This window comes from Photinus pyralis, unplaced genomic scaffold (genome assembly GCF_008802855.1).
Source record: "Photinus pyralis isolate 1611_PpyrPB1 unplaced genomic scaffold, Ppyr1.3 Ppyr1.4_LG5, whole genome shotgun sequence".
NCBI lineage: Eukaryota > Metazoa > Arthropoda > Insecta > Coleoptera > Lampyridae > Photinus > Photinus pyralis.
In genome coordinates this window covers 28,395,698-28,422,044 of record NW_022170596.1, presented here as the reverse complement: position 1 = coordinate 28,422,044, position 26,347 = coordinate 28,395,698, and the positions used below count along the sequence as shown (strand labels likewise).

Below are 26,347 nucleotides of genomic sequence, written 5' to 3'. Positions count from 1 at the left end.
TTTTTACTACTCTTAATAATACAAACAGTTCTGTATCATGTTTATTTGTCAAAGTAAGTACAATGAACCATATATCATCGTAAACAGAAAAAAATGCACTTTTTAAAAATGTCACAGCCAACTATGATTACCATTTAAAAAAATTTTTGCGTTATAAATCGAACATTATAAAAGAAGAATAAATATTAATAAATGTATCTTATCAAGCGGAAAAAAATCTACAATTTTTGTTCTTTGCATATTTCTGTATTTCTAATACTAACGATTCTACAACAGTTAAATGAAAAATCACTAAATCTGTTTTTCGCTCATAATGTAAAAATAATAATAATTATAAAAAATTTTACCCTAGCAACACAGTTTCGTATAAAAAGCGTTTATTGTAGACTAAAACCCCACGTATACCTATAATTCGCATAAATCTTGGCGGATATTGCAATAGGAATATTATACGTTTACAAATATGAATAAAAATCTTATTTTAAACGTAGGTAAATTCGCCTACACAAAAACGTGTACGATACCATCAATACCGAATTGATCCTATAAAAGCGCTTTAAAAACGTTTTTTAAACGTAAGTGTGTTTGCTGCATTCGATGAGTACAATTATTTCCGAAGTAAATGACATTTTTAGAAAGTGTATCAAATTTGTTAACTGTTTATTAGCGCTGGTATGTCTTGTCTCAGTTAAATTTATTTGACAGTGAATTTCCATTTGCATCAGCAGTTGTTTATCAAAGAAGTTTAACTGAAACAACAAAAACCGTCCCTTTTTACGTTTTCTTTGTTTATAGTCAAACCAAATATGGCTAAGCTGTGAAGGGGAATATGATGCAGATAAGGAGCACTTGCATAACGCAACGTTTGGCTACTATCCCCCTAGTGGCGGATTTCCATCTTACTATTATCCCTACAATCACACGAAAAATGAGTATTTGAGTCCAATAATTGCTGTTCATATAAAAAACGCGCCAGGTAAGAAGTTGTTATACTATTACATTCAGGTATTATCTTATAGTTTTATTTTTAAAATATAGTTAGATTAATTGTTTGATTTTTCACTTAACCATGGGAGTATGGAGGCATAATAATTGTCTCATCTTGCGTATTATTAAACAGTACTGCAGTGATATTTCTTAAGAAGTAGATATAGGGATTTACGTGTCTTGTTTTTCCCTATAGCTACTTTTAAATGACAAAATCCTTCAGAAGGGCGCCTGATTTTATGCAACCAAAATAACAAAGATTTGTCAAGTCGTATTAATTAATGTAAATATTGTTGCTTTGGCTTCTGTATTTTTATTTTCGTTCGTATGCGATGTATATAACTGAAGAGAAAGTTGATATTATCAAGGCGTAAGAGTTTTATTTTCTGTGGAGTATGTAGAAAGGCACCCTTATAAGAAGAGATTTTGTCTTAAAAGGAAAATCAATACATGCAGTGGCGTATTTACGGGGGGGATTAAGGGGATATATCCCCCCCCCCCCCCAGAAGAATTGAGTTATCATAATAGCTATTAGGTATTTAGGTAATACTCCGCTATCCGCTCCGCCCACTTTAAAATAAAGGCAATAATATATAGGTATATATAGAGAGCAATTTTGGTTTTGGTTAAAGTCTAAAGTCACTAAAATCTAAATATTCTGAGTATTCAGTATTCACTATTCAGTGAGTGATCAGTGTTGGCAGTCAACGATTTGGCTATTCGGCATCGATCGGCAATTCGCTACATTGATGTCCAAAATAACAAATAGTATCAGGTACTTAGTACTGCTACTGAGGTGAAGTACCTGCGTCCTGCCTTTCACGAAATGACGAAAATAAGAATTTTAAATTTTAGAAACAGGAATTTTTTTGCCCATAGCTTTTGATTGAGACGTCTAATCGAAAAAGTACGAATCGTTTTGGATTCTACGCACCCAAATTAATAAGGAAAAGTTTTTTCCCGAGAAATTTTGGTGCAGTCGATTTTTGGTAAAAAAGGAAGGTAATAACTGCCTTTTTTTTTGCCCAGAAAAAAAAATTGTCTCAGATCGACCGGAAAAAAATATTTTCTATAGAATGTGGCCTGTAGAATCATAATTCAAACAGTTCCAAGATCGGACTACTAGATCAAAAGTTACAGCCCTTTGAATTTTTTGTCGAATTGGTTTTTTGCCCATAAATATACCTATTATTCAAAGTTTTCGTTGACTAATTAAAGCAAAAGCAATAAAGTGGCCTGTCAGCATTAAGAAATAAAATTCGAATCTAATCTTTTTCGCCTGTACAATAATAAATAGATAAATGACTACCAGCATCAGCAACTTGCAACCCAATTTCTAATTCTTACCCCCCCCCCCTCCCCCTTTCTAGTACGCACTGGGTGACTGTATGTGCCACGAACTTGTTTAATCCCCCCCCCCAGAATACATTTCTACGTACGCCACTGAATACATGTAAATCCCTATCTACTTCTCAATAAATATCACTGTATAAGTTGCCACACTACTTACACAAATCACCTTTCCATTGCAAAATATGGGAGGAAATTCCATTATGCCATTTTTCATTATGATTATCACCTTGCAAAGATTTGTTCCATAATTGTACATAATTTTTCGATAACTTCTCGCATTAAAATATTTCAGCTGTCGCGTGATACCCTCTTTTGTTTTGCAGGTGGAGTTATGATAAACATTGAATGTCGAGCGTGGGCTAAGAATCTTGTTTATGTCGGAGGTTCGCCTCACAAAAGGAAAGGGTCCGTCCACTTTGAACTTATGCGAGATGATGTTTTATAAAGCGTACTTGCATTTTTAGACAAACCAGTTTTCCCTATTATTACTGTACTTAACTGTTTTGTCCATTTAGTGTTGTCATTTTTGTTCTTATTAGTGGCTGTCTATTAACAATGGTGTCAATATTAATAGCTGAAAATCACGTACTTAGTTTTGTAATATTTGCCCATATGGACAACAATTTCGTAAGTGTATATCAGTATATGTAAATATTTATGTAGTATTTAGTGATTAGAATTATTTGTGCCTTCTGTATTGTGCAGAATTCTCCTATAAGTGCTTCTTATGAATATTGAAGATCGCATTAGAAATATTTTAAATAGGATTGTTGTGATCTTGACAAATATATTCTGGTTGCATCTGTATCTATTATTATATTATGTTATCTTTTTTTTGTGTACGATACCTTATTATTAACGAGCGAGTTCGCGATTTTGGACTTTCTGTTTGTGTAAAAGATAACTCCGGAACAGTTTTGAATTTTCCAATTCTGTTTTCAGTATTTTTTTATCATCAAGTCACCCAAGGAAGAACTGATTTAAATGTTCAGTGACCCAGGAGCTCGTTTGCTATATTTGTTACAAGTTTGTTTAATATTAAAGTAAAGGTGTGGTTATAAATATAGAGGAGTTATGTATATTGAGCATGTAACATATACATACAGGATTGGGCCAAAGACTTCACAGGGTTTCTTTATGGCACGAAGTGATATTTTCTAGGGACTAATACTGGTGTAATGAAATGTATGTTGTGTATTTGGATGACCTAATTTTTACCTACTTAGTCTTATACGACTAGGTTGTCATTTTCACTACTTGACTGTAGAACAAGGCTATTGGTGGGTTTATTTTGATGCAAAAAATGCATCTATTCTATTTACAAAGCATTTTACATTTTAATTAAGTTTAAATCTGGAACCGATCTCTGATTAGTTGAATTGCTAATATAGTTTTTGCACGGGTATGATTCCGATTCGCAATGCAATTTCATAATTGTCTTCGTTTTAATTACAATAAGTAAAGTAAATCCCAGGATAACAGTTAAAAATAATACGTAAAATATTATTACTTTCCCTGCAATTTCACATAAAAGCTACGGAAAAAATGGCCGGTAAGGAACTCACACCAACTTGTAGGTGTTTGACCACAAATTCTATTTTTTTGTTTATTCCATAAAAATGTCTTAAAAGATTTCCATTTTCCTTGAGAAGGGGGTAGTCTTCTATCAATGAAATGAATCGCCAAAGTACTGGCTACATTCCCCGTAATGGTAGGAAAGGCTTTACTTAAAAAATGATGCATAGCTGTTGTCAAACTAAACGTCAACTTTTTTTTCAAAGTATTGGCTTGCTTGATTCATTATTTTATAAGGCTAATGGCCGTTTGCACCGACAAATTTAAACATAGCTTAAAATCCATGGCAACGATTATTGAGAATGGTTGCCATGGGTTTTAAGACGCTTGGATTTATGATTGTATTATAGGTAGATACATGGGAATTTAGTGTTGATCATCCTGGTCAAGTCTTCAAATGACCCATTTTGGAGAGAAATGTTTCTTTTCCCATATTCACAGTTGCCGATTCCATCAAGTAGGTATGTGAAGGATTATGGATTGGTTAGCGTAAAGATCCATATCACCTACAGTCCAGCATTCTCAACAAAATAGTGAAACAAATGCAAGTAATCTAGGCGATAAAGACATCTAACTGGACATTTTGAGGTGGAAAAGAAAAAAATGGTGGAATATGTTCAGTTAGGTGTCAGAAACAACATATTAAAAATCCCACCCCCCAGACACTGTGCTAAAGGCTCCAGCCACCCCACCATCCCCCAAAAACCGTGTTTTCGCTCTTTTTGGCTGATATCTCGCGATAAATGAGGTCTATATGAAATATTTTTAGCTGAAAATATTTCTCGGGAAATGTTATACAAGGTAGATACTCAGAAGTTAGCCTAGGTGTACCTCTTAGCCTAGGAAATTCATAAAAGAGGCGAAAATCATCAATTTTCCTGGCTTTTTGCAAATATATCGCGACCTTTAGGGCTAGATGAAATATTTTTAGCTGAAAATGCTCCTCGTGAAATTTCTTACAAGGTAGATAGTCTATAACTTTTGATTGAGTAGTCTGATCGAAAAAGTACGAATTGATTTGGATTCTACGCACCCAAATTAATAAGAAAAAGTGTTTTCCCGAGAAATTTTGGTGTAGTCGATTTTTGGTAAAAAAGGAAGGTTATACATTGCCTTTTTTTGAGCCCCGAAAAAAAAATTGTCTCAGATCGACCCGGAAAAAAATTTTCTTATAGAATGTGGCCTGTAGAATCCATAGTTTTAAACAGTTCCAAGATTGGGCTACTAGATCAAAAGTTACAGCCCTTTGAATTTTTTTTCAAATTGGTTTCTAGTCTATAACTTTTGATTGAGAAGTCTGCTTGAAAAAGTACGAATTGATTTGGATAAGTATAAGGATAATGATTACGTTGAGGTATAAATGAATGTGTGAATATTTTAATATGAAAATACTGTTTTTACGTGAATAAATGGTACCAAAGATCATACGATCTTTGATGGTACATAGAAATACTTTGTTTTACAATGAATATTTCCTCACACATGAAAGTTGAAGGTGAAAGGTGACTTTACGCCAACTCTTCAGTTACCTATCTCGTATGAAATTGCACGAAGAACATTTTCAGCTAAACATATTTCATCTAGCCCTGACGGTCGCGATATTTTTGCAAAAAACCTAAAAAAAAACACGAAAATGATGATTTTCGCCTCCTTTTATGAATTTTCTAGGCTAAGAGGTACACCTATAGGCTAACTTCTGAGTATCTATCTTGTAAAAAATTTCACGAGGAGCATTTTCAGCAAAAAATATTTCATCTAGCCCTAAAGGTCGCGATATATTTGCAAAAAGCCACGAAAATTGATGATTTTCGCCGCTTTTATGAATTTCCTAGGCTAAGAGGTACACCTAGGCTAACTTCTGAGTATCTACCTTGTATGAAATTTCCCGAGAAATATTTTCAGCTAAAAAAATATTTCATATAGACCTCATAGATCGCGAGATATCAGCCAAAAAGAGCGAAAACACGGTTTTTGGGGGATGGTGGCTGGAGCCTTTAGCACAGTGTCTGGGGGGTGGGATTTTTAATATGTTGTTTTTGACACCTAACTGAACATATTCCACCATTTTTTTTCTTTTCCACCTCAAAATGTCCAGTTTGCCAATTGTACAGTCTCTATCGCCTAGACTAAAGTAGAAAGTGAAAGTCCATCTTTCAGATGGTGATATTCATGGAGCTATACGTCTCATGAAACATAATTCCATCACTTTAAGCAATGATTTAACTGCTGCTTGAAAAACATTAACTTATCCTGAGTCTACTAGTTTATTGAAAGATCACAGTTAAGAGGTGGTTTGATATTCGGGGGGTCTTTCACAACCTTAAAGAAATCGGCGTAATAAAACGTATTGCTGTGGGAAATCCACGGAGAAGACTTGTGTTCATGACAGTATTTTAACGTAGGTATGAAACCTGAGTTATTTCACCTGATCAACTTGTAGTTGGGGTAAACGGTGGGGCTCAAGTGGGGACCCATACTGCGGTGAGATATTTCTCGTATGGAATACCCCCAGGAAAGGGAGATTTGGTAAGCCTTTCCCAAAAGTAACGGGCGATCAAAAATGAGTTGATGTCGAGTCGCCTTTGTACGATTTTTCGTGTAAACAAAAATTCCAAAGGTCACTCGACAGCAACTAATTTTTTTCAAGAAAAGATAATCATTTCCTCCTGTGCCGTTCACCAACGTGGTACACTCGTGTATATACGGTTGCCTACATACAATAAATTTTTCTGGGTAATGTTAATACCATAGAAGTATTTTTGGTTGATACCACTTTGTTATGCACTTGCGTTCTCGTTTTAAAAGACCGCGTGATTAGATACCACGTGTTAGTGAAATGTCGGTCACGTTATCCTATGGGATTTCTCGATTGTAAAGGAGTGGTTTAATACTGTACGGAGCGGGAGTATCGGGAAGTGATAAATCGGCAACAATTCGATAAAATAAAAAAAAAAACTTGGGTAGTTACTCTAGACACTTCCTGTACTATTTGTTTAATAATTTACGAAGTTTATTCGGGTTTTAACACACATTCTACCGCTGTAGTATGTGACATTTATACAGCAAATATTCATCCACTTAGGATTAAACTCTTATATACCTACCTACTATAATAATAATAATAATAATACGTGGGTATAGTTCGCGAGAGGGTTGAGTAATCGCGTAAAAACAATTGGCGCTGACAGCGGGTGTATCGATCGTCCATTTCCCTAATGTCTGTGTTGCAAGGGTTAAGAATAGTCTACCATTAAATCTTCCAGGGCAAACAGAAATGTAGGTATACATTTAATCGTTCCGCGGGGGTGTTGCCGAGTCTGCAGTGTGCTTTGAATTAAAAGGCAGAGCACGTACCGTGTTTTGAAACTGGGCAGCTCATTATCTGATTAAAATCAATTTTATTGTCATTGGTTCTGCCGTTTCTCTTGTCACGCTTCTAATCTCTTTTAAGTCTGTCAAATCCTATTGCAGAGTGCACTTTATTTTCTAGATCAAAAAATGGTGCAGGACCTCACGTAATCTACTGCGCTTATTGGGCAGTAGGTTTAGAGATGCCCACTATGCTCTCGGTTTTAGAAGAAGAAGAAGGCACCGTAAATGGATTTCCTTCTCACGTGGACGCCAGTGCAATAACAATTTTACCTCCGAGTCCGACTAATAAGCCGCTCAAAACTTTTTTGGACGTACAAACGCTCGTGCTGCAGGGACGTAAACAAGATGTTAAGAACATACTTCGTAATAACGGCTGGCCTGTAGATAATTTAATTAGGAAACAGTTATGGCCAATGTTATGTGGACAGCATCACAACAGTAAATCAAGTGATTCGGATGGATTTTACTGGGACATGGTTACGCAAGTGTTTGGTAGTACGGAAATTCCCGACAAATCGGTTAGCTTACCTCCGTTTGTGGAACCGGCTCACTGCCAGGCTTACTATCTTACACATCGTGGACGTAGTATAGCGGATCGTGTAGTGTCTGTTCTCGGATACGCTTGCCCAGATATTGTGTATAGTCCCAGTTTATATCCCATATGTGCACTGCTTCTTCATTTCATGTCGGGTAAGTACCAATACTATTTATTACACACACACACAAGGGCCGATTGTTGCTGAGTTCCATATTAAAGACAAATACTTGCTCATTGGGGTTATACGGATGTACCCATCGCTTTTTGTGCGTGAAGATATGAGATATACGAACTGACATAGGCGGCTGTTAAAATGAAATTCTTGGAAGAGTTTGTCTGTGGTCAAAACTAAATCTACAAAGTACAAGAGGGTGATTTTAAGATCCCCATTAAAGTCCAAAATCAGGCTGAAGACAGAAAATAAATACGGGTAAAGTCAGCATACTTGTTGCTCGGGAAATCAATATAACAACACCAACATAGGGCTACATAGAATTTATGTGAGGTCATGGATCATTGCATGTGTCCCTGAACAATAATGTTACCCTGGCGATAGTGTAATTTAAAAAACCCGCAACCTGCAGCGTCTATAGTTTTTGTGCGAATTGAATGCAATTTGGCATCAGTGCAGGGGTGGAAAATATGCATTAAAAGGCATATTCGATTGTTTTTTATGACGTTGTTTCACAGGGAGTGATAACAACTTTTGAATTTTAAATGAGACTCTGTATACTATTATATATTTCGTTAGAACGTGACATTCTCAATACAATAATACCTCATATGCGAACTTTCGATGCTTTAATTGTAAATTTAAAGTTAAATTTTATCTAGTGTGTCATGACTCATGAGTCATGACTATGTTAAAACAAAGAATTTTTTAGTCGAGGATGATTAGAAATAGTTATTTACATAAAAGTCCCGAAAATGTTACATTACTGGGGAGGAAATATTGAATTTCCGAGTCAGGTAATGTCATTTTACTGACGAGTTTTGTATTAAATTTAATGTTACCATATTTACATGTTGTCAATGCGGGACACCGGGTGCTTGCGGTCTTGGGGGGGGGGCAGCGTCACCCAACCAAAAGAGGAAGTTCAGGTGTCCTCTCCCATGATAATGTAAAACTTACAAACTAATGAATTTTTAATTTCTACCCCCCCAATATACAGCATGACAATTCTGCAAGTCTTGTAAGAAAATTTGCTTCTTACTTGCTCTTACTCGAATTCCGCATAACATAAGGCCAATGCGAGACAAGGGGTTTGCGGGATTGTAGATTTGGAAACGGGACACTACCGCTCAATGGTATCATTAATTAATTAAATTTTACCCGAAATCGTCTTTTAATAAAAATTTAAATTTTTATATAGAATTTTTTATTAATATCAATCTGTCAGTGATGACAGGAGTCATTATAAACATTTGCAAATGTCAAAAAGGCGGGCGGTAAAGTGACAGGCGGCAGCAAACGTAGTCATGGAAACTACCTACGAGGGAAACTAGAATTTCTTGATTTTGGTTAAAAGTGCTTTTTAACAAATGTCTGTATGTGGGGATGTGTTTGCGAGTGTGTCTGTATGCATTTGAAACAGATGTTCTCTTAAATCAGGGGTGCTCAAACTTGAACCACTCTACCTCATTGTTGTTAGACCCCATCGAATATTTCTCGAGATCAATACCAAAAGCGCTTGCGATCGACCGTTTGAGCACCCCTGCTTTAAATGGTCTTGAGAGCTGAAAAGCTTTTGGAAGCGACTCAAAAAAGGCCGAAATTTCGTACAAATGGTCTCTATGGACCTGAAAGCTGAGAAAATTTGGGAATTTATGGAAAAATTTGAAATGTTCTTTTGGCTTAAAAACTTATCTCGAAACTTATATTTATTAATAAGGTGTTTGCAACAAAATTTTGTTTGAGAGAAAGCAGTGGAAATTTTAGGTCACGTCTAATATTAATTAGTTTGACAGCTTGCGTTAAGAAATTATTACCTATACTCTATTCATTTTAAGAAGGTAGCGGTAGCATAGGGAAGCTATGACCTTCACTGTGATTGGTTAAAACATTAGTCAGTATTACAATGAAACATAAAACGACTGGTGAATTTTGTAAGGTGGTAGTTTATGTTGCCAACTAAACTGCCGAAGTGTCAGTAGCTGTTATTGTCAAAGGTTTATTTCTGTTCGCAGTGCTGAATATTTCTACTTTACAATAATTTGGTGCCGTTTTATATTTTTCCTGTGTGTGTTTATCTTCAAACACAGCGCCATCTACTACCTTCTTATAATGAATGCAGTATAGTGAGTTGATTGCATGATTGAATAGAGTTGTGTACAAAATAATAGCCGTGTAATACACTGATCGGTGCAGTTGGTGGCCATTTTTTTCATTTGAAAATCGAGTGCCAAATTCTTGACAGAACAGCTTCCTAGGTCAAACCAGATATTTAACTTAATCAAGATAACCGTTTTGGCAAAAAAAATTTCAAACATTGGCATACGAGGTGTTACTGTATTCATGAGACCAGGTTCTATTGAAATGTGTAATAATATACACTGTGTCCTAAATTTGGGAGTGACCATTGGAATCTTGAAACCAGTAAGAAATAATACGGAGTCGGTTAAATGGAGGCAAGGTTACATATTTTTCGATTAATTCGAACGCTGCTTAGAAAGTGAAGGGATTTTTTCAGAGAAATACCATCCGCACACCTGCGCATGCGCGATTTTGCCCAAAACTTTTCAGCTTTTTTTTAATGCACCAAATTTGGTGCCAATGGGTTCAGTTGTTTAGCCGGAAATAAGAGTACAGACTGACAGACAGACCAACATCATCGAGGTGCAGTGGCAGGTGGGCCAAATTTAAATAAAGACCAATAAAATTTAAAACAGTATGTACCAATATCGCATTATTATTGGGCTATTCTAATTAGACTTTGAATTGGCAATCTTTCCAAGTAACACTTTTTGGCAACGTATACTTGTTTATATTTCACTCATTTCTATGTTTGTTAAATATGTCTTATAAATTCGCGTTTAGCCTTTATACTATAAGCATTTGTGTAGCTACACAATAAAAGCTAAACGCAATAGTGTTGCAGAAATATTGTCGATGATCATTATTGTTTAGGTACAACTCTATTACAATAAATAATTGTTTGGTTTTTGCTCTCGATAAGGATAACTTTTTGGAATTCTTGAGGGAATTCCCAAAAACTCGTACTGACTTAAACTTATATATTTAGCACTTTTAATATCTTGGCACGGTGTATTTTGAGTATCTATTTTTACCTGTATTTACTATTTATAGGAGTGCAATATCAGAAATTTCTTTATAGAATTGTAAAGATAGAAACTACAGGTACACCAGGTGCCAAATCGGAACTGTGCGTGTCATACCAAACAAGAGATGTGGAATGTGTGCCGAATTAGTAGATCAGATTAGATGAGTAAACATGACTAAGGGAAAACTAATCAAGCTGTCTTGCTCGTAGAGTATTTTTAAACAGATAGACAAATTAATCAGTACTAGGTGAAATGTTTTCAGGTACATACATAAGTAATAACTTGGCACCAAGTTGGTGCCTTATTTTGTAGTGTTTATACTACAAAGTCAACGAAGTCATAGGTATGGGGAAATATGGTGTCAAATGGCGTAGATTTCGAAAATGCAATAAAATACAGGGTGTTCTATTTAAAATAAGAAAGTTGCTATCCACATCCGGTAAAACCGGAAGTGAAACGATCATGATAATATTTTCTTTCGATAGATCATGAAAAACTATATCGGTATGCAAATTTTCAGATTTAAATTATTAATGGGAGTCTGAATACTTTTAGGTAACAGTTTGCGTGAAACAGCCTTATATTACGATTGATCTAGGTTTCATAAAAAATTCAAAAGTGGCCCTTGGTGAGTGCCAACAGAAGGGACTCTCTCTCACTCCTTGGTTCCCTTCTTTTTGGCGCGATGTATTTGTTATCGAAAAAAAAAACTCTGTCGCGCGTTCGACATCGACCATTGAGAGACGATGGCCTTACTAACTGCGCTAATCAGACTGTCCGCGATACACGGTGTCCATTTTTCGAGTATCTTTAAGAGATAGAAAGTTGGTTAAATGGGGACAAAGTTACCAATTTTCGTGATGAATAAGAATCGGAAAAGAAATTTGAAATATCTTCAATAGTTCAGTAGTTTTGAAGAAAAATTTCTGATTTTCGTTTTTAATTTTTTTATGATAAACTAATCGTAGTATACATTTCTAATTAATACATTATTCGGACACTTTTTAATTGAGTTTTCAAATATGGCATCCTGTTTTTAATATCTTTCAAGATGACCCAGAAACACGTGGCAACTTTAGTTTTTCTTATAGGCGTCATTTTGAATTTTCACATTTTGAGATTGCCTCTTTTTTTCTCTTTACAACGATATATGACACATGGTGGTTCAGTATCACATTTTTTCTAAAACTACAATTTTTAGTTTTTTGAGAAGAGTGCTTTGGAAAAACAAAACGTAAACAAAAATTTGACAGTTTAATCCATCTGTCTGGTTGCAGCGTTGTCAGAGAAAAAAATTAAAAATTGTATTTTTAGGAAAAATGTGATAACTGAACCACCATGTGTGATATATCGTTGTAAAGAGAAAAAAAGACGTAATCCCAAAATGTCAATATTCAATATGGCACCCATAAGAAAAACTAAAGTTGCCACGTGTTTCTCCGTCATCTTGAAAGTAATTAAAAACAGGTTGCCATATTTGAAATATCCATTAAAAAAAATTAAAAACGAAAATCAGAAATTTTCGTTTTTTTGCGATATTCAAATTTCTTTTCGGATTCTTATTCAGCACGGAAATTTGCAACTTTGCCCCCATTTAACCAACTTTCTATCTCTCAAGATAAGTGAGATCCCTATAGTGGCACTCGAAAAATGGACACCGTGTATATGTGCTCTCTTCCACTGTTTTATAAAGGTGTCAAACGAATAATAATGCATTTTATTCACTTCAAAGCTATTAAATAAGCCTTAAATGTATGTAACTGTCAACGACACATTGAAGAGTTGAATGCCATTTTTCCATTCAAATGCGCTTCAATAATGCTGAGCTCGTCTTTGTTTTTGAAGGTATTACCTGACCATGACGGATGCGATTATTTTACTTCCGTTCAAAAACATACAATGAACTCCAAATGATAAGAAGTAGTAACTTGAAAAATGAAAGTATTCTGCCTCGTATTTACTGATGCAACACTTAAAAATGTAAAAAGTCTCAAAGTCTATATGCAAATATGTCTTAAAGTTTCAATATACTATATTCAAGGATTAAAAACAACCATTTCAAAACATCGACAATTTTATTTCAATTTGATGTGTTATCGTAGGTACCTACTCAAAGTAAACTCAAATAAAAAATAAATAAATAAGTAATGTAAGTTATATGGTTTTTATAAATAAATGATGTTTATGTATAAAAATTTATTTCTGCTATTAAGTATGACATGTTGGTAATTTAGATCTATTTAAAAGATTTGTAGATGTCATGTAACAATCTTGATCAACGAGATTACAAAGACTGACATCAACAATTACATCGCTCTTAATAGTTTCCTGTTTCACACCTCTTCCCACTTCTCTATAAACAGTTTTTGTGATAAGTATATATTTTTATCTTACAGTTTATATGAATGCAGTTTACGCGGAAGTTTAGTTATTAAATGTTTAGTGTAATTAAAATTCCACTAGACTAATGCATGAATGGGGGTTTACAGTATAGTTGAATTCCGCAGTTCTAATTTAATAAGCGTGTACCTGAAACCATAAAACATTTTTTTGGACAGTAAAAGTTTATTTAAAAATAGAGGCCGATTAGCAAAAAAATAATGAACATGTGCGGTTTTAAAGGTTTATTCAGAACGATATGATTGTGGCGGGCTCTGTGACGTACTAAGCCCGACCAATCAGCTCCTAGAACCATTCAGATGACATAACAACTTGGCAATATTGCAGAAGAATGGCATTTATAACTTGCGTCATCTGTCACAGGCACTTGTCACTTTCGTGCTAGATGCAGTTAAACATCCCTCTCAAAACGTCAAATGTGACAAACGTCAGACCCTCGCGTAAGGTTGCCAGCTCACTTCTACGTGATTGGTTGTAGGTTTGTGACGTATTTAGTCTGAAGCGTTTCAAATTCGGACTAAAAACACAGCTTTTCAATAATTTATTTTGGGTTTATTTTACTCGCAAATAAAAATTGAGGACACACGGGTCTTTTTATTTTTAATGTACTTTGTGGATCAGAAATAAAAAATGAAGGCGGGATGACCCCATTGGGTAATTTTAGTTGTGTGCTGATTGTATAATTCTTTTGAAACAATGCAATATTAGGTATTTTGATCTATGAATGAGTATGTCGCCTCCTCTAAAATCTCGGAAGCATGCCATCGACACTAGTTATATTTTGCGCTGCAACCCTAAAGATTTGCTTTCCTGATTATATGGTTTTTAATTGATACGAAAATAGTATTAGGGAGTAGTCTATTTAAATTTCAAAAGTAGGTACTTAGATAATTTGTATGTAAATTAAGTGGCAAGAGTTATAAAAACACTAACGTTGATACAATTGTAGAATAAACAATTACTGTAGGTAGACTGCAGTATTTTCTTTAATGAGAAGATGACTCGCCTATTAATTTTATCTAGTTTAAAGTGGCAATTTTGTAAGCCATTACACCCTCGTTGTAACCTTCGTATCCACAATATAATGTATTATTTGCAACGTTCATCTTAGGGTGGCCTATTTACTACTGTCTCCTTCTCAAACATCTTTTGTAATGCGAACCAATGGACTTGACGTGTATTATCTTTTAATTTTACTTTAGCATCTACCAAACTGTTTATTAATTATCCTCCGAGTTATACTCAGATCTATTTAGTTTTGTATGGGTGCACTTACAACGATCTATAAAGTTCTAATTATATTTTTGACTTGTATATAACAAAGATAGATCTTTTGCAAATTAATAAATTTAATTATAGGGTAGTTTGATGTTTCCACATTCGTGCGAGCGGACATAATTCCTTAACGATGAAGTAAGTCGCTGTGTCATGTATATGGCAAGCATAGTATTGAAATGTATTTAAATAAATTTAATTCTAGTTTAGCGCAACCCACAAGTGGAAGCGCTCATGTCTTCACTTTTTTGTATGTTTGTTCGTCGGTGCACGCTTTCCATATGTTTGCACATCATCATTTGTCACAGAAGGTAGTTTTTGAAACAAAAGAGTATATAAAAAAAAAGTGGAACCAAAGCAAATATTTTTTCCAAATAAACAAGAGGGCCAATGTTTTGTTAAAACCCTTAGTTATTTTCGCACTCCCGTTTAGGGGTGCGTCACCCTCACCCTTTAGAAGATTTTTTATAAAATCGGAAAATGCATACTTACATACCTAAACAAATTTTCAAAAACGTGCCATCCATCTTTGTAACTCATGGTTGCAGTGAACAAAATTGAAGAAGAAATGCACATTTCACCACTTTTTTAACGTTGGGTCCTCTGTTTATTTGACAAAAATATTTGTTATCAGCCTTTTTTTTTTCTACTTGCGTCACGCATCATAGGGATTTCAATGTAAAATTCATAACATGCGATTATTGGCTCCCCAAATTATTTAGAGCAAAAATGTATTAAAGTTTTTTGTAGAAAAAAAATTTTTTGGTCAATCAACCGTATTAGTTATCAATTTTTTGCATAATAAAGACGGAAAATTGGAAAAATAAAACCCGCAACTTTTTCAATAATCTGCAATGCCATGGAATTTTATAATACAAAAACTACGCCAATATCCGTCAAGCCATGGAATGTCTGCTATAAAACAAATGAAATTCTATCAAAAAGTATTATATTTAGAACAGCGAATTCAACATAAAGAAAGACCAAATTACTAAAAACGGTTTCCTAATATAACAATTTACAATAAATGTTCGAATAAGTGACCATTAACTGCAAGAGAGTAGTCGATCATAAAATCCATTGCTAATTGATAACTGGATACCTTTTTGTTTTAGAAAATTCCATGGCATCGCAGATTATTGAAAAAGATGCGGGTTTTATTTTTCCAATTTTCCGTCTATGTGAAAAAAATTGAAAACTAATACGGGTGAATTTTCTACAAAAAACTTTAATACATTTTTGCTCTAACATATTTTGGGGAGCCAATTTTGCTATAACTGTCTTATGCCCGGTTTCATAAATGATGATTAAGGTTAAAACAATGATTAAAAATATTAGAATGCTACCCTTCTTTGATTATGCGCTCAGATGTTTCCCATTCTAATATTTTTAATCAGTGATTAACCATCCGAATTTGATTTTTAGGCATTTCTGTACAGACAATTTTACGTCCTTTAATGATAATGACAGTGACTGAATGGGGAAGTGATTACAATTATTAAATAGGAGTGTAAAAGCTACAGCAAATAGGTATACCTGCCATCAAACAAATTTTTAATAAGTACCTATCAAATACAAATTATCTAAGGTAGCTATTTTTGAAAAGTAAGCCACTTTATATATTTTAATTTCAAAATTTCTCATCATAAAATGGAACTGTATTTCAAAGAAGTCCTCTGGGAATGTAATGACATTTAAGCAAATATGTAGATAACACTTGCAAATTTGTTGTTTGTCTCATTCTTTTGGTAATTCTGGTGAAGGTTATTTCCACTTGTTTTCATCTCATCGAAAATGTACAACACTGCTAACGTTTAATACTAATATGAAAGTGTATTCAATATACAAGGTGTTTTTTTGGGAGCTTTAGTTAAACGTTTCTGGGAAAGTAAAATAGGTAGGTTTTTGAAAATTTGTATTTAGGAGTTACTCTGAAGACCGAATCGATGTAAAATATTTTCAAAATGGCCACACTTCCGGAAACACCGGAAGTAGACAGTAACGTCGTTATATTAAACGGCAACCCCTACTTTTTATTGCATTTTTGGATTCTACGTAAAATTTCAGTTCTTTTAATACCCACATGTCCATATCTGCCATTTATGGTTTTTAAGTTATTTTGAGTTTATGAAAAAAAATGGCGGATGCAGATGGTACCTTGATAATTGATTACTTGAAAACGGTTGTAGTCATGGCAACCTATTTTTATCAGTGCATAGAGAATGAATAGGGCTTTCTTTTAGTGTATTTAAAAAAAGTTAAGTTGCATACAACCGCACCTATGGAGATCCAAATTTAAGAAACTTCAAAGTCCAAAAACTCGGTTTTTTTAAATGGAATGACCATGTTCTTCCTATTGCATGAGATAGAGAATCGAAATTGGCATATTTTGATATTACATGTTCCTATAGCTATTTTTAACATTTTCTGATTTATTCCCATTTCATTGAGTGCCGCGATTCTGTCCATTTCACCATAAATAACAATTAAATTTCAAAATAGGTGAAACCATTGCGAGTCATTTTTCGATTTTTGAAAAACTTATGTTAACCTATAACAGTAGGTGACGGATTGGTGTCACTAGATTTGTTTAAAATTCGATTGTTATAAAATCATGGCCGACTACTAAAAAGAAAATTCGAAAAAAATAGTGTCAATTCAATAAAAAGTCAGAAACTGTTAAAGATAGCTATAGGAACATGTATTGTCAAAATATGCCCATTTCGATTCTTTATCTCATGCAATATTAAGAAAATGGTGATTCCATTAAAAAAAACTGAGTTTTTAGTCTTTGAAGTTTCATAAATTTGGATCTCCATAGGGGCGGTCTTACGCAACTTAACTTTTTTTAAGTACACTAAAAGAAAGCTGTATTCATTCTATATGCACTGATAAAAATAGGTTGCCATGACTACAACCGTTTTCAAGTAATCAATTATCAAGGTACCATCTGCATCCGCCATTTTTTTTCTTAAAGTCAAAATAACTTAAAAACCATAAATGGCAGATATCGACATATGGGTATCCAAAGAACTGAAATTTCACGTAGAATCCAAAAACCCCATAAAAAATTGGGGTTGCTATTTAAAATAACGAAGTTACTATCTACTTCCGGTGTTTCCGGCGGCCATTTTAAAAATATTTTACATCGATTCGGCCTTCAGCGTAACTCCTAAGTACGAATTTTCAAAAACCTACCTATTTCACTTTCCCAGAAACGTTTAACTAAAGCTCCCAAAAAAACACCCTGTATTGCTGCTAAACGTAATTAATTGCTTTTATTTTTGCAGAAGAAGAATGCTACCACTGTATGACCAACTTGGTGTCTGCTAAGGAAAAAATGTTTATAACGCAAACAAAATTGTTGTTTGAAGTAACCTGGAAAACCGTTATGCAAATAGCAAAAAAACATGTGGTAAGTAGGCATTCTTTAACCTACTTCCTTTACAAAAGAAATTAATTAATTATGAATTTTAACGTAGTGAATATTATAATAAACTAATACAACTCATATTTGCTAATGTACTTTTCATAACTGTGGTGAGGCAACTAGTTATTTTTACAAAACCTCTCCAATGGCTGTCAAAAATGAACAAGGCCAATGAACCAAATTTGATTGGCGTATTGAAGGGCTGAACTTTTTTTATATGAGCTTTTATGTCAAAAAGGACCTGTCCTGTCATTAATAAATAATGACCAATTAAAGATAATAATACAATAATTATTTAAAGTTTTCTTTTTTTTTTACAAAAATTGCCCGATTTTCGACGGCTGTGAGACAAAATGAAATTGATATTCGTTTCGCACTCTTTTCAGAAAGCAGCTGCCGTTCACCTCCAAAGGCACTGCCCTACTTCTAGAGTGGAAAGAATTTACATCGACTGGATATGGTGGATTCTTCAAGGTCTCCCGTTCTCTCATTTGGTACGAGTTATCGACTGCTTTTTACATGAAGGAATTAAGGTAACTATTATTATACTTCTAACTTCCAATTTAACTTCCTTCGTTTTCACCGAAATAAACTATCGATTAAAACATTTGCAATTAAGTACTTTAAGGTAGCGGTAGAAAGCATAGGGACAGTTTGACCTTCACTGTGATTGGTTAAAACACAAGTCAGTATTACCCTGCAAAATAAAACGAGTGACGAATTATGTCTGTTAGAAGTTTCAATTACGAACTAAACTGTCGAACTGTCATTAGCTGTCAGTTTTAAAGATCCAAGCGTGATATCGTTTAATTTATATTTATATTTTTCAAATTTTGTGCCGTTTTATATTTTTCCTGTGTGTGTCGATCTTCAAACACAGCGCCATCTACTACCTTCTTATAATGAATGCAGTATAGATAAGGACATTATTATTAATTTATGCAGTAAGATAAACGTCAAATTTTTACATTAAGTAAAATTATTCCAAGTTTGAGCGTACATACCGTGGTAAAGAGCATTTTATTTAATGCTACCGTTACTAATTTTTGAGCAATAAATAACAATTTCATATTTAACAATATGCATATCTTTATTGTAGCATACTATTAACTTTTAGGTTTTCTACAGAGTAGCAATGGCAATCCTGCTATTGTTTCACAAAAGCTCATCATCGTCAAGCTCCGAATGGATGGCAGAAATACAAAAAAATGGAGTCGATGTAGCCTTAATCAAATTTTGTAAGGAAATGCCCGTACCACCACAAAAAGTGTTAAAATTTGCGTTTGGGATTAGAGGCCTTAGTTCGGCGTACATATCCAGGGTATTTCTACGTACTGAGATGGTACTAAAGAGCAAAACTGTCATCAGTGGATCACGACAGCTAGTACGCTCTAGATCGACCGAAAATTTGCCAAACAGTCAAAGTCAAAATAATATCCAAATGGTATCCCATACTCTTACAATTAGGGAGGTAAGATATTTGAAAAATATTTTGCTGTACATTACTTTTTTGAAATATTCGGTGATGGCAACTTTAGTTTTGTAAATATTAAAGGTGATGGACAATGGTTTGTTCTTTTTGTACAGTGATAATAATAGTAATCACTTCTTGTTAATAACATATTATTATGTAAGTGTCGTAGACCCAAACGTTTACAAAGTCTGCTTTAAACATTTAATTGATCTACTCAATCAACGTTTACTTACTAGTGTGACTGTAGTCGTTTGGGTGCTAAATTACAATCCGTTGTAGACAGTTAATTTGCATTTCAGAGAATGTCCGAAGAGACGTACAATGAAATGGTATTGTATCAGTTTTATATTGATGAGTACGCATTGACTGTCCACTCTGTTTCGTGTACCTCATATGCAGATTTCGAGGAGACTTTAATATCGTATACGTTTTTTTTTTTCATTTTGCTAGAAATTATTTTATTATAAACCAATTGGCCATATTTTAGCCTCGTCGAATCTACAAATTAACGCTGTTTTCCTTCATTGCACTGTTTCATCAACATGAAATAATTAACCGTTCATATACAGTGTGTATTGTGAAACCTGAGTTTAAAGAATATTAATTTTATCTTCTTCTGTCGTTAATGTAGCAAAATTGAAACAATTTTTTAATAATACCAAAAACCCCTGTTGTAAACCGTGCCTTGCATGTTGTTCACACCTATATATATTGTGTATGTTGTTCAAAAAGTTATCTAACATGTGTTTATGCTATTATTTCTTTCACTGCTAATCAAAGGGAGCACATTCTCCAGGTCCTCGATCACTTTCTATGGGAATTTATCCCATACAGAATATTAATTCTCGTATTCTCAGTCATCATAGTGTAAGTGTCTATTCTGAATAATATACTCTACGTGCACATTAGTTTGAACTATTATTTGGGCAGTCTAAAAAAGATATACAGTGTGTCCCAGATCGGGTGGGATTGCATGGGTAACTTTGTTATTATTAGGGATATAGAATTGGTTAAATGGGCAATGTTTTGCAGTTTTAGATGCTTATTTAAAATTTCCTTTTGGAAATTCAAAATGTCGCTTAGGTTCGACGTAAATTCAAAAAAACTAAAATTGGTCATTTCCTTGAATGTCTTAGATCATCGAAAGTATAAGAGATATAAAAAAAGTTTTTACTGTCTTTGATACGTTTAATTTAGAATTGATGTCAAAAAAAAATTCAAGATGGCTACTTTTGAGGAACATTTACCAACTTCCTAAAGTTAAATAGGCGTCATATGGGATTTTTAGATTACTTGATAGATTTTTTTATTCTCTTTTCAACGAGCCATCATAACATAAGATTGAAAATAAGATACCAGTTATATCAACGGTTTTTATATTTTAATTAAGTAGGCTGTGATGAATTAAAAAAAACAAAACAAAATCTATTCGAGGCAACAAAACAATGAAAATAATTACATCAGATGTTTAAAAAAATCAGGGACGCACTCATGAGAGGGGGGTTTGGGCATTACAACTCCCTCCAAAATTTTATATAAGCATAAAAATCCAATATGGCGCCCATTTAACTTTAGGAAGTTGGTAAAATGTTCCTCAAAAGTGGCCATCTTGAATTTTTTTTTGACATCAATTCTAAATTAAACGTATCAAAGACAGTCACTTTTATATAAAACTTTTTTTTATATCTCTTATACTTTCGATGATATAAGACATTCAAGGAAATGACCAATTTTAGTTTTTTTGAATTTACGTCGAACCTATGCGACATTTTGAATTTCCATAAGGAAATTTTAAATAAGCATCCAAAACTGCAAAACATTGCCCATATAACCAATTCTCTATCTTTAATAATAACAAAGTTACCCATGCAATCCCACCCGATTTGGGACACACTGTATAATGCTCAGCTTCACAAATGATTATTAAGGTTAATCCTTGATTAGAATTACCTTTCAATCAAAAATGGGTAATATTCTAATACATCATTAAGCTTAATTGTCGTTTGTGAAACTGAGCATATGTTAAGGTAATCACACCTTTAATAAGTGATCTATTTTGCGCGTATCGTAAGTGTCTCGTCCGTAGTACGATCATTTCTTTATCTGAGCACCACAAGCTTATTTGCACCTTGGATTAATGCTCATCAGTTCATTGCAGTTTCTATGATTGACCGCTTTCTTACTGTTGGCATTTTAGGATGAAATTTGCTTTACTCTTAAAAATGCATGTTTAATGAATAACGAAATTTCATAATACAATAAAATGAGAATTTGGCAGTTTGCTTAAAATGTTTGCAATATCATTATTAAATGTGGGTTTACATGCATGTCATTTGGTTATTATCATTTAGCTCTTGACACTTTGGTCCTGGCTGCCAGTTAGAATCACAATGTACCAACCGATACTATTGTACACGACCGAAGAACACGGTTGTTCTCTCACTACGTTCTATGTACGAGTGGAACAGCATGAACCGACACTTCTTATGATAAAAACGTGCAATAATGAAGTAAGTCTGTTTTGTCGATTTAGAGTTTGTTATATAATTTATTTTGTGGTAGGTATTTGGTGCTTATTGTTCATCCCGATGGTGTGAAAGGAACGCAAAGGACAATAGAGGTCAAAGGCAAGCATATTTTGGTACAGGAGAAACTTTTCTTTTTTCTTTATATCCCGAACGTTCCAAGTATCCATGGGTTGGTATTGAGGGAGATAAAGTACAACATGGTGCTGAACTGTTTATGGCCGCAGATTCGAAAATGATCACAATTGGAGGAGGGTAAGGTTTGTTGCTGTTTGCATTTGTCCTTATTCACAGGAAGAATAATCTTTATCATAATATGCTGTCATAGAGTAAGTAATATAAAGAGGTTCCATGCTGTATAAATTTGTGGCAGTGAGAGACTATCCCTGAACATAGATGGCGAAAAGCAAATGCCGACGCTCCCTGCAGTCGATTTTTGGAAAAAAGGAAGGTTATACACTGCCTTTTTTTGAGGCCCCAAAAAAAAATTTTCTCAGATCGACTCGGAAAAAAAAATTCTTTTGATTGAGAAGTCTGATCGAAAAAGTACGAATTGTTTTGTATTCTACGCCTCAAAATTAATAAGAAAAAGTGTTTTCCCGAGAAATTTTGGTGCAGTCGATTTTTGACAAAAAAAGAAGGTTATACACTGCCCTTTTTTTGAGGCCCCAAAAAAAAATTTTCTCAGATCGACTCGGAAAAAAAAATTCTTTTGATTGAGAAGTCTGATCGAAAAAGTACGAATTGTTTTGTATTCTACGCCTCAAAATTAATAAGAAAAAGTGTTTTCCCGAGAAATTTTGGTGCAGTCGATTTTTGACAAAAAAAGAAGGTTATACACTGCCCTTTTTTTGAGGCCCCAAAAAAAAATTTTCTCAGATCGACTCGGAAAAAAAAATTCTTTTGATTGAGAAGTCTGATCGAAAAAGTACGAATTGTTTTGTATTCTACGCCTCAAAATTAATAAGAAAAAGTGTTTTCCCGAGAAATTTTGGTACAGTCGATTTTTGGAAAAAAGGAAGGTTATACACTGCCTGTTTTTGAGGCCCCAAAAAAAAATTGTCTCAGATCAACCCGGAAAAAAATCTTCTTATAGAATGTGGCCTGTAGAATCCATAATTTCAAACAGTTCCAAGATTGGGCTGCTAGTTCAAAAGTTACAGCCTTTTGAATTTTCTTTCGAAATTGGTTTCTAGTCTATAACTTTTGATTGAGAAGTCTAATCGAAAAAGTACGAATTGTTTTGGATTCTACGCCTCAAAATTAATAAGAAAAAGTGTTTTCCCGAGAAATTTTGGTGCAGTCGATTTTTGACAAAAAAAGAAGGTTATACACTGCCCTTTTTTGAGGCCCCAAAAAAAATTGTCTCAGATCGACCTGGAAAAAAATGTTCTTATAGAATGTGGCCTGTAGAATCCATAATTTCAAACAGTTCCAAGATTGGGCTGCTAGTTCAAAAGTCTTTATATTATTTACTCTATGATGCTGTTAACTGAGTAGAATTCTCTTTGATCTTCATGGTGCTTTTAAAACCAACTTTTGTGTCACATTAGAAAAAAATTTTGCAATTTCTCCATTAACTGTTTTTGTAATCAAGTGTCTACATCCTTGTGGCATTTGATGTGCTCGGTTTTTATTTTATTTTAATAAGAATTATCTAATCTTTTTATTTGCAATGTTTTAAATTATGTATGTATGATTCATATCAATACTTACAGTGAGGGACAAGCAATATGGATGGATGAAAACATTCGTTATGGTAAAACAGATCATTGCCAAACATTCAATAATCCGCCATTGTGTCCAAGTGGAGATTTTGAAATAAGGGTGTTGGAAGTTTACGGATTCTCTAACGAGGCTTTAAATTAATTTTCGGTACATAGCCACTATGTATCTTTCCAAGATCTCGATTTTTACGTATAAATGCATTCCACAAATTGGAAGTACATCTGCGAACTTCCTGTGTGGTCAAAGAGAACAAAAATGATCCTATTGCTATATCAAATTTGTTTCCGATAACTTTTCTTGACGCTAACTAGTATTCTAGTCTTACTTTCGTGATTAAGCTAATTTTATTATTATTACTATTGTGTTAAGCAAGATTACGCTATATATACATATATTTGTTTGTTACTCCTTTGTAAATATTTCAGACAGTTTTGTTATAACTAGTGCAAACATATTTAAAGAAAATCTATTTTAAGTTTTTGTATAGTGTTAACTTTTCTGTTAAGTTTTTCTCAACACATTTGCATATTGTGTTATATTGGCAAAATTCTCTCCCATACTTCATAAATGATGTTTTCTTATTTATTAACCTACCCTTTTGGACATTGAGAAGACAATTTCAATAAATGGATGACGCATTGTATATTGTTCATAGTGTATTTGTGTAATGTAAATAATGTTTTATTACAATCTCTAATTTATTCATTAAGAATTAAAAAAAGAACTAATGTTTGTCGAGTTAAATTGTATCCAACTGCTGTTTGCTTGTGATTCATCGAATTCTTTTCCTTTTTTGAAATTCTGTTATTTGGAAACAAAGCATATCTTAGCGAGCAACGAGATAATATTCATTTTTGAAATTGCTTAAAACAGCGAATTTATAGTGTGACTAACAAACACCAAATTCAACATAGGGCCATTCAGTACAAAGTTCAGTGTGTTTATAGGTTATGTAAAATTGTGTATACTTCTTAATATATTAAAAATTGCAGCCAGATTTCTTTGTCTGTTTTTTGTCGAGTGGACTAGAGCTATTTAATCACTGCAGGTCGGTTGCACAAAAAGGCTAATTCTGTGTTGGTGTTAATCCCTTTTTAAAGAAATGTCGTTATTAGGTAATGTGATTCAATTTTAAAATTAACACTTTTACAAAACCAAACCTGGACGTGTTTAGTTGTAATTTTAAATTGTCATAATCCGGAAAATCTATGTTTTAGTGTATAGAGTCTGCTTCTTATAAATAACATGTTTAACAGAAATATGTATAGTTATGCTGCTTATTTAATTGTTCTATATTTGTGTATATATATTTAGTTAGCAATAATGGCTAATGTGATATTGGGCAAAACGTATCAGTTTTGCGGCCTAATGTGTGTTGCAAATATTTGTTGTTGTGGTTCGTGTCAAAATTTGTTAAAATTTCATCTGACTGTTGTGTAATGTAGTTACCCCTTTTGTTGTTTATATTTGGACCAATGTATCTAATGGTCATTGGTACATCACTTAAGTTAAAAATATATACGATAAATTTGCCATTAGTGGCATTGCACTTTTCTTTATATGCATTATTCTTTCGTATCTTGAAAGAGAAATCCCTTTCGATTTATACTTCGCATAATTTTATTTAAATGAAGGATCATATACAGGGTGGTGACTTCGCATCATAGGGATTTCAATGTAAAATTCATAACATGTGATTATTGGCTCCCCAAATTATTTTAGAGCAAAAATGTATTAAGGTTTATTGTAGGAAAAAATTTTTTACGTCAATCAACCGTATTAGTTTTCAATTTTTTGCATAATCAAGACGGAAAATTGGAAAAATAAAACCCCCATCTTTTTCAATAATCTGTGGTGCCATGGAATTTTATAATACAAAAACAACGCCAATATCCGTCTTGCCATGGAATGTCTGCTATAAAATAAATCAAATTCTTCTAATTGATAACTGGATATCTTTGTGTTTTAGAAAATTCCATGGCACCACAGATTATTGAAAAAGATGCGAGTTTTATTTTTCCAATTTTCCATCTTGATTATGCAAAAAATTGAAAACTAATACGGTTGATTAACGTAAAAAATTTTTGTCTACAAAAAACCTTAAAACATTTTTGCTCTAAAATAATTTGGGGAGCCAATAATCGCATGTTATGAATTTTACATTGAAGTCACCACCCTGTATAAAATAAAACTAAAATTATTCGTATTCCAAAAATGTGTTTCCCCATAATCGTAAATTTTAATTTAAGATTCACCCGTCATATGTTGTTTACCGGGCAAGTCTCTTTGAATTAAAATTGCTTCCTGTATACTAGGCAATCAAATATGAATGGCACACAGTTGTACTTCGGGAAATAATAAGAGTCTATTTTATTTTTGTTTATTAAAATATAAGTCTTCCCGAAAAT

General features: G+C 33.5%; 1 protein-coding gene and 1 long non-coding RNA gene across 5 annotated transcripts; both read left to right on the top strand.

Annotated features, from left to right (window-relative positions):
* Nucleotides 1–776: 776 nt before the first annotated feature.
* Nucleotides 777–2,766, top strand: LOC116172509. Its single transcript, XR_004145671.1, has 2 exons — nucleotides 777–976; nucleotides 2,664–2,766. It is a non-coding gene; the product is annotated as an uncharacterized LOC116172509 (long non-coding RNA).
* A 3,995-nt stretch (nucleotides 2,767–6,761) lies between these two features.
* On the top strand, nucleotides 6,762–25,477 carry LOC116170583 (GTPase-activating protein skywalker). Of its 4 annotated transcripts, none has more exons than XM_031487079.1 (9): nucleotides 6,762–7,191; nucleotides 7,406–7,977; nucleotides 18,073–18,197; nucleotides 18,599–18,745; nucleotides 19,330–19,683; nucleotides 20,467–20,553; nucleotides 22,038–22,196; nucleotides 22,249–22,466; nucleotides 23,930–25,477. In XM_031487079.1, the coding sequence occupies exons 2-9, from the start codon at nucleotides 7,467–7,469 to the stop codon at nucleotides 24,078–24,080; spliced, it is 1,752 nt and encodes a 583-aa protein (XP_031342939.1). In that variant the 5' UTR covers nucleotides 6,762–7,191; nucleotides 7,406–7,466; the 3' UTR covers nucleotides 24,081–25,477. The 4 variants fall into 4 exon arrangements, with proteins under 4 accessions (XP_031342939.1, XP_031342942.1, XP_031342940.1 ...); XM_031487082.1 differs by having other exon boundaries at nucleotides 6,775–7,191; nucleotides 22,249–22,471; nucleotides 23,930–24,059; XM_031487080.1 differs by lacking the exon at nucleotides 20,467–20,553 and adding an exon at nucleotides 19,986–20,015 and having other exon boundaries at nucleotides 6,779–7,191.
* The last annotated feature ends 870 nt before the right edge of the window (nucleotides 25,478–26,347 follow it).

Excerpts from the sequence above, each read along its gene's own strand:
- LOC116170583 (XM_031487079.1), top strand. The coding sequence starts at position 7,467 with ATGCCCACTATGCTCTCGGTTTTAGAAGAAGAAGAAGGCACCGTAAAT. Across the intron at positions 7,978-18,072 it reads GCTTCTTCATTTCATGTCGG|AAGAAGAATGCTACCACTGT; the intron begins GTAAGTACCAAT and ends TTATTTTTGCAG. Across the intron at positions 18,746-19,329 it reads TTTTACATGAAGGAATTAAG|GTTTTCTACAGAGTAGCAAT; the intron begins GTAACTATTATT and ends ATTAACTTTTAG.